The following is a 12,004-nucleotide window of genomic DNA, read 5'->3' on the forward strand; positions in this document are numbered from 1 at the left end:
CATGCATGCTATGCAGTATATCAAGCAACCATATGATCTAATTAATATCAAGGAAATTTAATAACTTATTTTAAAATACACATTTTAACGTAGCTATAGCCTAGTAAATTTTAAACCATATTCTAATGGAATTAAAACTTGACAGCACAATAAACTTTTTTTTTTGTTAAAATATGCACACAAACGCTACCTCTTATTTTGAAACAAAATGGGGAAAGGGACTCTGTTGGTAAAGGCCCCGCAGGATTAGGTTTTTAAGTAGAGAGAGGGAGAGGGGGTTGGAGGGTTCTCGATAAGGAAAGCAACGATTTTCTTAATGTGTCAAAACTAGAAAATAAAAGTTATTTAAATTACTAGGCTGCTACTACCTAACATCAAGTTCTGAACTATAAAACTTGCAGCTCCAACATTGTTGTTTAATAATTCACCAGCGGATAGAGGACTAAAGCTTTAGAAAGATCATTGGAAGAAATCAGCATTTTTAGCAGTCATATCAGCACAAAACAAACTCTTGCGCAATCTGAGCCGCACTCCAACACAGAAATCTTGCGTAATCAAAGCAGCACTTCAACACAAAGAAATCTTACGCATTCTAGGCCGCACTTGGAAAGCATATTCTAATCTGCTAAATCTTAGCAAATTTTCCACTTGACTTGTCGCATCCTGCACCAAGCTGTATTATAGCGTGTGTGTATACACAAGTATGGTTTACCAGCAACAACCAGCAGACAACAACAACAATAATAATAATAAATTGTGTCTGTCCCAACATATCTGTCATGACTGTGGTATCAAGCTCGAGGCCAGGCTGGTAGGATGGACGCGCAGCCTCAACACTTGGTTGTGATTATGCCGCTGACTTGATCCACAACAGTCACGTGACTTAGCCTACTTGTAATTTAGCCTCACTATACTGCTGTACCTAGTCTAATCTTTCAACTGATTAAGGTAAGACAACAAAACATTTTTAATATTAATTTTTGTTAAAACAGTTTTTTAAAGACTTTTTCTCGTATTCATTCGAATCCGGTGGATAGGAACCGGTTCTCATCCATACGAAAAAAAACTATGTCAAGCATCGTATTATATCCAGCTTTCTACGAATATAAAAATGTACAATTATAAGATTAAAACCAGTTTTTTTTTGCCGGTGCCTTCTTATAATTTTAATCTTTTTCTATATCCGCGGAAAGCCGTTTATAATACGATGCAAGAAAAAACTTTTACCGTTTTTAGAGCGTCCATATCATTGACAAAATTGGGCATACTAACATTTAAATTTTTAGCCCCTTTCAATTGGTAACGTACCCAGTCTTCTGCAAAAGAGTTTTTTTTGTTGAATATCAATTCGGGCTACTCTGTCTAAAACATAGCCTAATCTAACCTACTCGTAGGTATTTTAAAACTCTACACCCTTTTGGCATCCTTAAAAAAGACTTTGTTGATGGAGGGAGGGGGGGGGGGAGGGGTATTTTCCTGGAGGCTTAAAAGGATATTGCAAATTTACCATACGTTTTCGCTCGTAATATATTCTCTATGTGTATAAGAATTTTAGTGTGTCTTCATTTCCGCATAAGTTGTGCATTATCAAATCTTTTCGCATATAATTTCAACAGCAAAAATTGTATCTCCCTTCTTGTATTATTAAACCTTTTAACAAAGTTTATATTTTTTTGTTAATGTAAAACATAAATTAAGAAAACTTATGCATGTATGAAGCATTTTTTCATATGATACTATGTGAAATTGAAGTCACACAAAAAATTTGCATTGTACATACAATGACTGTTCAAATCCTATTCCTATATATTCAATTTTAATAAGATTATAATAATACTCTTTTTAGTTGGTACCATAAAGTATTCATGTATGCATGTTGTCATATGAATGAGTAGACAATTTTTCATTGCAGATTTTCTAAATTTATTCAATTATGTATCTAATTAATGAGAAGCTAAATTTCATTCAGTCTTTATTTGTTAAATTCAATTATCTATAATACAAAGTAGAACGATGTCTGTCTGTCTGTTTATTTTCTGTTTGTTTGTTTGTAGCGAAGTATCTAAAACCGCTGAACCGATCGGGTTCTCCTTTACAGGGAAGCTTCTCATAGGTACCGGGAGGGTTTATAACTATTTTCTTAAGGGGTGGGACACCCCCCCCAAAAAAAGTTTTTTCTTTCTAAAACTAAATATCAAATAGTGGGGTCGACTACCCCCCCCCCAAAGAATATTTTTTACAATTTTTTCTTTTAAATTTAAAATAAGAAAAATTGGTTTGATCAAACCTCTTGGGGCAAAGCCCCTAGAGGCTAGGGGCGAAACCGCTAGTGTTTAAGTAAAGTATTAAAACTACAAGTGACAATTCCCCTTATATCGTTAACTAACTTCTTTAGACCTATTTAGGGTTCAACAATTACCTTTTGTCTCTTTTTTTCAAATTAATGAGAATTCAGAGCTTGATCTTTAAATCATTTTAGTGGCGATTCAGATCGGGGCGCGCCAAAATTTCAGCCAATCACAGCGCTGCATTTTGAAAATGCAGCGCTGTGATTGGCTGAAAGTTTGGCGCGCCTCGATCCAAATCACCCCTAAAATGATTTAAAGATCAAGCTCAGCATAATTACAATTGTATATTCGGTTTCAACTCAAAGTACCGTTAGGTTAGGTTATGTCGGGTACTGGGTAGCCCCCTCACGGTTAGGTTACCGCAGATAATAAGAAAATCTATCCCCCCCCCCCTCTTAGTTTCCAATTATTTTAAAATAAGTTACAATAGATTTTTGCTGGAATTCTATGAATAATTTGATTTGTTGATATATTTATGTAACGCCTTTATGGACATTTAAGATTAATATTTTGAACTAAGTCACAGTATACTCCACGAAATTGATAAATTATATTTTTTTGTAAGAAATAGAGAATAACTCCAACGCTTTGCTAAGTTCAAACCTACAAAAATAAATATATTTTTCCTTGATATCAATAATACAAAGTAGAATGATGTATGTCTGTCTCTCTGTCTGTCCGTCTGTCTGTCCGTCCGTCTGTCTGTCTGTCCGTCCCTTAAGATCTCGGTAACCACTGAACCGATCGGATTCTACTCTTCAGGGAATATACCTACTGGTCCTGTGGTGGTTTTAGGCTATTTTCTTGGGGGGGTGGGACACCCCCAACACCCCCAATTACAAAAAATCCCACCCCAATTTTTTTTTTGTAGAAAATTTCCTTGGTCCTCTTACGTATTTCGCAAAAAAAAAAAAATTTTATCACCTCTTGGGGCAAAGCCCCGAGAGGCTAGGGGCGAAGCCGCTAGTCCTATTATATAAAGTAGTAAGGTTTTTTGTTTGTACATGATAAGAATCCAAACTACAGATTCCTGTTGTATTCATTTGTTATAATAAAATTTTATCACTCTTTACCTACACTTATTTTATATTAAACTTTTATAAAGTAACAAATCTACTTAAAATTTTGTTTAAACTTGTATATTTATATTTTACTTATTCAGAAATCAGTTCTGACACTTTACAAGTGCCAATGTTCGTTCGTCCTAACATTTCAGATTTTCGCTTTTATAAATGTTGTCATCCTTGTTTATCTTTTTTATGTGTACTTTTTGTATAGGATAATGTCGTGGTGGGTGCTTGTAACTTTGAGTTTCATACCTTTAATTCCTGATACAACCTCAATCAGATCATCCACCTTCGCTACCAGGTTAGACATCTATACATTCACAAACTCTATTGCCCATAGCCTCTAGAGGAAGGTGGGTAATGTCATTAATTAGACGAAAACAAATCTAGGACATTATGGAAGCTTCTTTGAAAACTACAACTTAAGCAGAGCTGGATCTTTAAATCATTTTAGTGGTGAGCCAGATCGGAGTGAGCCGAATTTCAGCTAATCACAGCGCGGCATTTCATAAAATGCTGTGCTCTCATTGGTGGAAAATTTGCTCACCCTGATCTGGCTCACCACTAAAATGATTCAAAGATCCAGCTCAGACCAAAATTTTACTTCAAACCAACAAAAAATTATGAATCTTTGAAATAAAAAGAAAAATCGACAAAATTCTATTTTAAAAAATCTTCCAATTTTAGCGATGTTGCTGGCTTGGGTGGAGTCAATATTTCCTCAATCCTTAATCATTTCCAGATGGGATATGATAAACGTGTACGACCAAATTACGGCGGTAAGTCATTACATTTCTTTGTTAATTAATTTTTAAAATAATTTTTATTATCTATATTTATGATTTGTTTAATAATTATTTTGGAGGGGTTAAAAAGATATAAGGTAAATTAATAATTGCCATTATTACTTAATTATTGAAATAGATTATTAGTCAATAAGTTTAGAATTAAAAAAAAATCCTAGTCGAACGAATATCATAATATCTATAACAAACTTTGATTTTATTAACCACGTCCTATAAAAAAAATACAAGCTTGTTCAATAAATAAAGTAAAACTAAAAGTCAGTACTAATATAATAAACACTATCTATGTGTACAATATATACTTTTCTAACAAACAAAGTAAATCCAGTGATTTAGATTCTAAAAGATAAATAGAATGATGGGACTGTATAATTAAATGTATAGGGAAAATTTGGTATATTCTCTTTCGTAGCAACGCCTCTTAAGGGGCGTTTAATCGTATTTTCACAGGTGCTTTCCCCCTATTTCTAGCCCCTGCGGGGGGCTCTAACCCTGCGGGGCAATCACCTAATCCAATTTAACCTAACCTAAAATAAAAAGCTAATGTGAAAATACGACGAAACGCCCCTAAAGGGTTGTTGCCACGAAAGGGACTGTACCCGAAAATTTGAACATGATGGTTGAATTTTTAAAAGCGAAGCTTTTCTATAATTAGGGTCGGTCCGTCCGTCCGTCCGTACGTCCGTTTGTCCGTCCGAGATAGATAGCTTTTATTCGTTAATTTAGTCATGTTAGAATTGTCCTATCGATTTCAAACTTTGCATGATGATTCCTGTAGTAGTTGGGTACGATTTAGAAAGCGTAGCAACTCTATAATCATTACCAGAATGTCCGTACGTCCATTTTAAACATGTTGATTTTTTTACTTTTTTAACAACAAATTTTCAAGTGTTCTATTTATCCGTTTGATCTGATTTTTGGTATATTGATTCCTGGGACAACAAAGAACAATATTATAAGCGTAGCAACTCTATAATCAAGTCCAAAATGTAAGTATGTCCATAAGCATTATCCTGTTTTTAAGCAGTTTTTCAACAAATTTACTTACAATTTTGATTCGACATTTATACCCTTATGTTCCGATTTTCTAGTTCAGATACTATACAAGTGTTAATGTCCGTTTGTCCTACCGTTTCAGTGCTTCGCTTTTATGGATGTTGTCATCCTTGTTGATTGAAAAATGGATATTGCATTTTTTAAAAGTAGAAAGGAAAAATATCATAAGTCATTTATTCTTTCAATATTTTTTCTTAATCTGGATGCCTGTCCATGGCACAACAAGTCTGGAAAGGTATTTACATTACTCTGAAAAGCTTAACATTGCCAAATGTCAATCGGAGCGTAAAATAGTTGTCTCTCTCTCCTTTTTTTCTCTTTGTTACCAGCGTTTTTTTTGGATCTAGGCATAATAATACACATTATTTCTTGTATTTTCTGGTTTATCTAATTGGAGGGATTTAAGCCAATTTTCCTCTTTATAGGCTTACTGAAAATAATTTTATTTAATTGAAAATCTTATATATACTAAGGGCTTTTTGTATTTCAAAATTTAAACAACTTTTTTTTATTAAAAAAAGGTTTTAAAAAATTACTGATGAAATTTTTAAGTTTATTTTATTAATAATTTAGCATTTTAGACAAACATTTATATACTAGAATTTTCAAAATTATCTTAACTTTAATGGGATATTTTTAATAATAAACTGTAAAGAGTCCAAATAAAAGCTATTATCGAAATAATTTATTAGAACTAGAAATAATTTATGAAGTTCAATAAGTTTCATGGTGAATTTAAAAAAAAAGTTATACACCTATACAAAAATGTAAAAGTTTAAAGTTAATGTTGGGTAAAATTATTAAAATTGCGTAATTTTTGCAGGACCTGCCGTAAACGTAGGAGTATCAATGTTTGTACTATCCATATCTGAGCTATCTGAAGTTGGAATGGTTAGCAAAATTACCACAGAATGGAACTCCCTACAGTCAATACACAATAATTGTAGAAAAGCTTCGCAAATAACAATATTTAAGTTAAAATCAAGGACATTTTTGTATATAAGTATCGCAGCAACAGTAGCTAATGATATTGCAGATTTAAACGAGAAAGTTAATCAGCTTTACAGGAATATTGAGTAATGAGAAAGTAGACTCTCCAGTAACCAACAATATGTTTAATTCTAGACTTGTACATCACAAAGGCGTTGAGTCTGTAGAGTCTAGACATTGTCTTTTCTAGACAGTCGAGTCTAGATTAAACAAACTTATTTTGAGATAGCTTTTTGGACGTACCGACATACCTCATAGAGTTGTTGCTGCGCTACCAAAAATGAAAACAAAACTATTTTTATTGTGTTGAATGTAGTGCGTTCTAATCTCTGATTGCCAGCCAAATATATTTAGAGAGAGATAAAATAATTGCTTGCCAACGTTTTGCACAAATAAAGCCAATAGATTTAGTTTATTATTATCATAATTATGTACACTGTATTTCAGTTTATTATTCAAATCTTCAAAATAAAATCTAGCTGCTCTAATAGTAGTACATTGCAAGCCTTGAAGTGAAAAATAAGTGATATACTTAATTAAAGCATTTTGAAGTGTTTTTATTTTTATATATGTTTTTTATCATATTCAAGAATTACAAAACTATTTTATGTAATGCCTTTTTTCTCTCTGTTTTTTCTTTTCTTAAATTGATATTTTTTAAAGGTTTAACAAAATACTCATGGCCCTTTTTGATTTTAAAGATTTGCATAATAAAGTGAAAGGCTGTGTATATCACATGCACATCATGTAGTAGAAGTCCTTCTAAGTTTTGTTCTGTTTCCTATCTCAATGGAGCATTATTGAAATCATTAGCACTATATAAGTGTCTTAATTTTATTTACTTACCAAACTCAATAAATCTTGATGCTTCCCTATAATGCTTATCTTTTGATACCTAGTATACGACCAATAATCATATTAGAACCCAAACTAGTTTATTATTTGCAAATTTGAATATAAAGATTATCCTGTATCTATCTATTGGTATAGAGGATTCTAAAGGCTAAATCTGTAACAAAATCTTGGCAAGACTGAATATGACAATCAGGAGCTTATTTTACACTAGATTAACCCCTGTACGAGTGTGTGTGTGTGCAGTGAAATCATAAAAGTACATGTAGAGTATATTCAATAATATTATTATAACATCAGAGATTAAAGAGATTTGGCAGTAAGAAGGTATTTGTATACAGGCCTAATTAGGAAAGATAAACTAGGGCTTATCTTGTAATTAATATAATAAGTGAATATTGTAATTTGGGGATTATAAATGATTCAATATTATTTTGTCGTATGATTAATAGGAAAGAATCGGATTTCTGGCTGAGAATGAATATTTTTTCATAACAAAAATTTACAAATTATAAATAATAAAACATTTTTAAAACTTTTTTATGCCAAATAATTTTCTCTCTGAACCTAGATCCCTTAAGTAAAAAACTCCTGATTATCATTTAAGATTAAGTTATATAGTTTTTACAAAGAATTTTTACATAAAAGTTTATCATTTAACAATTACTTTAACCCAGAGTTATTTTTTTTGCTAGAATGATTAGTAACAATTAGACAATTTTGCAAGCTTTATTTAGCAAGTTAATTACTAATACATATCAAATTTTAGAAAACATAAGATTCTCAGTAAATCATCAATTAATTTTAATTATTTATAGTTTTTCTTGTCAAGTAATTGATTGATAACTTAAAAAAAATTCTAAAAGCTTGACTACCTAATTAAGGAATCTTACTTTAAATTAATTATAAGTTATGTACATTAATTTCCTGGGTATAAATTATGAATTATGGTTCTTAGGAATGATTTTGAAAATACTAATTTATATTAAGCATGCGTATTTACTAATCTAAAATAATCTCGACTATATCTCTAAATTATGTTATCTTTTATTTTAGTTTCAGTATTTAATTTATAAAGTTCATAATTTCACCTTCATTTTAAGTTGATATAAAACATTAATTTAATAGTTTGTTATTTAAACAAAGGGGCCTTTTCTATGACTTGTACATACATTTTTAGGTAATATTTTTACCTAAAATTTTAGAATTTAAGATAATACGTGACTTATATATTTTGTGTTTTGGGCTTTAAATTAATGTACTTTTTATTGTACTTTGATATTAAAAATCTTTTACAAGGATAACACAATCCATGAAAGTGAAGATTATTGTATGTTGAATTGTTGTTATATTTCGTTGATTAAAAGACAGGATGCTGAAAATGAAATTAAACATGCCTAAATTTTAAAATTGAACTGACAAACTTAAAAAAAAGAGTTCCAGATTTGACTAACTATTTAAAATATTTGGGCAAGAACATTCATATGTACCGAACAAAATTACAAGTATATATAAAAGCTTCGTTTAAAAAAAAAGTTTAATTTGATTTAGTGGTTTGCCGTTGGATGAATAGAAATATTCAAATACTGAAAAGACCATTTATCTTTTTATCCTGAATTATTGTACTAAAGAAATAGGTCAACTGTTTAACCTACTTAACACTAGTACGAAACCCCATCTCTAATATTTATAAATGTTAAAAATAATCTTTAAATTGATCCTGATTTAGTTCATAGTTTTGTAAGAAAAGGTATAGATGAAAGAAGTTTAAATTCTCAAAATATGTTTCTACACTTGAGAAATAGAGAGGTATTGAAGGGCTTTAATTTCCTTTCTTTCACTTCTTTTGATGTTAGTGGTGCTAGTGGGGCATTGTTTGGAACCTCAGGTTTGATTCATCTTCGAGTACAGAAACATGAACTTATAAAATTTTTAAATTAATTATAATGGACAATTCAATGGCTTCGCTGTAAAACTAATAGAGTGTCCATGGTTTAAACAATATAAGAACTAAAAAAATATTAGATTTTTAAGACAAATTGCTAAATAGTTTGTAAACATAATACTAAGACTTACATAAGATATAATAAAAGTATTTATATTATAAGTTCATGTTTTTGTACTGAATCATGAACCAACCCCGAGGTACTCTAGGGCATAGCTGTAGGATGCCCTAGGTTATACATTCTTCACTCTCTCACAGGCTTAAATGCTGCTTCTACCTTGATATCTGTCTTTATTTTTACTCTCTCTCTCCATATCTAGGTAATGGTTTTGGGTCTCGGCTTCATAATATAAAAATAAAAAAACCGCATATTTATACAATGCTGCCATGCACAGTTAGTTGGATCATCATTTACTTTATTATGTCTAGGTACACCAAAGTAAGACCATATTCCAACGGTTATGGATAATGATATATCTTACTTGCTTACTTTAACTCTTCATTGCTGCTGACTTTATAATATTCTTAAACTTATCATACTGTCTAGATTTTTATCGACTTTATATTCTTTGACACCTTTTATAAATATAGAAATGCAAAGTAAATTTCATTTCAACTTTTGTCACAACTTATTGTTAATATTCATTTTTAAAGTACATTTAATAATAAAATTGAATATGAAACGCACAAAATGGCCACACTGTAAAAAATATCTTTTCTTAAGGGGATAGGTTGAACCTATCTTCCCCTAAAGATATAAATACCCTCTAAGGACCTATGATAAGTTTCACTGTTAAAAAGAAAGACATCTCTTTTAATTAAGCATTTGTTTTGGTTGTCTGTTTGATATCTTTTGATCATGCGTCAAAACTAAAATTGTTCCATTCTTTTTGACTGAATTGAAATAAATTTTCTTCTAGTCAAAGAATTTAAAATCCGCATTGTAGGCAGCCACGCTTTCAGCTTTCAGCTTTGTGTGTTAACTCATTCTAGGTTTCGTAGTTTACTTACATTTCAACAAAAAAAAATTTGAAAAAAAATATTTCATTACAAAATTGTATTTGAAAACACTGCAGATTTTTCGTCATCTTTGGCATAAAAACCAATTGTTAAATTAAATAAAAATGTTTTATCAATAAGGTAGGAACACTCTTCCATTCTTCCATGTCTCTTGATTTGAAACAATACCTGTATTAACCCTCTAGGTACAGGTATAGTCTAGACAGGAATAAATCAAATTACATTCTAACTGTACTCGAAAGTTATGCAAAGTTAACTTTATTCTACATGAAGTTAGATAAACCCTTCACGTGTCAAATTTAGATTTATTGCAACAGAACGGGGTGGGAAATATTGGTTGAAAGGAAACAAGATCATTGCATCAGTCTCGTAATCCAAGTATTTAGTATAATTAGAAAAAAATAATATAGAACTAAAAATTATCATATATAACTTTCTAGAAGAATTTAATCGAAAATTTAAGTAAAATAAATAAATATATAGCAAATCGTAAGTGTCATTGATCAGGGAGTAAGGGAGGGGACAATGGATCGAATATTCAACTTTTAAGAGTCTCAGACTTTGGGGACTGGCTTAAAGGGAATGTGCAAGAATTTAGCAGTTTCTGACTGAGTTTGGGGACTTGCGCATGAAATGCCGCTACTCGTTATGTATGTTTTGAATATTGCAGACGGGGAGAAGGGATAAGGGAAGTGGGGGCAAGGGAAATAAACACTCGTTGTGTTAGTTTGGAATGTAGCAGACGGGGAGAAGGGAGGTGGGGGCAAGGGAAATAAACAGAATAAAAAGGGGCAGTCATATTCTTGCTAGCAGCTGGCCGGGTTCAATAATCTTTTAATATAAAAATCACACCAAAAAACCTCAATATATTTCATTAAAAACAAGTTGTGATTTCACTTTACATGACGCTATGGAAATCTATTATTCAATTACCAATCCCTTTATAATTTCCTACAAATTTATTGGATTAAACTGGATTTCATGCCCTTTCTTTGATAACTCTTATATTGAATTAATTGCCCATTGTCCCCTCCCTTACTCCCTGGTCATTGATAGTTATTTATTCCCATAAAATTCAAAAGGTTGATACCTTGACCAATCTTTTTTATTTATGCTAGAGATATCATTTTTTAATAGGTTTCATTATACCCTTTTTATATAAAGATACATATGTTTCTTGATGTTCTTGACACTTGATTTTTGATATTTCTGCAATGATCCTCTTTAGTCTGACAAGTTTTATTACTGATTCATAGATGCATAAACCTTTTAAAGTGTTTTGGGATTCTGATTCAATAAGACGAAACATTAACATAGAATTTCTTTTTTTAAACATTAATAATAATTCTAAAAAGATCTAAATCAGTGTTTAATGCTTTTATTTTCTCCCCAATATAAACTTTAAACAACATAACCATATTATCTATCGTTTGTACATAAGAGTTTTTAAAAAAATATTTTTATTAATCTATTCAGATTTTGGTTGTAATTTCCTCTAAAAAGACACATGAAACTACTAATGACGTAAACCATTTAATATAGATGGAAAATGAGTAGAAAGCATTAACCCCCCAAGTTCCCAATGGATCACACAACTAACCCCCAAGGGTTACTTAACAACAATAAAAGGGTCATGTCTTAGATCTAGTAATTGTACTCATGTTTTAAAGTATGGTTAAGTTGGGTAAAAGAGGATTTTGGATAAAGTAGCTTCGGACAAAGTAGCTTCGGACAAAGTAGCTTCGGACAAAGTAGCTTCGAACAAGGTAGCTTCAGGACAAAGTAGCTTCAGGACATTTACTTAAGAAAAGTAGCTTCTTAAGAAAAATTATTCTTTAATAGTAATGAAGGTCATGGCCGCAGCAATCGGCCCCCTGGCCTGCCTAGCCCCGGGCGCTCGGCCCTCTAGCCTATAACCTA

General features: G+C 31.2%; 1 protein-coding gene across 6 annotated transcripts in view; it reads left to right on the top strand.

The window, feature by feature from the left end:
* Nucleotides 1–354: 354 nt before the first annotated feature.
* The window catches only part of LOC145319743 (gamma-aminobutyric acid receptor subunit beta-like), a 51,562-nt gene continuing 39,912 nt past the window's right edge, over nt 355–12,004 (top strand). For 4 of the 6 annotated variants that reach the window (XM_080162075.1, XM_080162077.1, XM_080162078.1 and 1 more), the window contains exons 1-3: nt 355–948; nt 3,627–3,716; nt 4,103–4,194. In XM_080162075.1, the coding sequence (XP_080018201.1) occupies nt 3,631–3,716; nt 4,103–4,194 (178 nt within the window). In that variant the 5' untranslated portion in view covers nt 355–948; nt 3,627–3,630. Of the gene's footprint in view, nt 949–3,626; nt 3,717–4,102; nt 4,195–6,100; nt 6,169–12,004 lie in introns of all 6 variants that reach the window. The other 2 variants (XM_080162074.1, XM_080162076.1) reach the window with 1 other exon arrangement.

Source organism: Acartia tonsa, chromosome 5, assembly GCF_053477335.1.
Source record: "Acartia tonsa isolate MP-2025a chromosome 5, ASM5347733v1, whole genome shotgun sequence".
Taxonomy (NCBI): Eukaryota; Metazoa; Arthropoda; class Copepoda; order Calanoida; family Acartiidae; genus Acartia; species Acartia tonsa.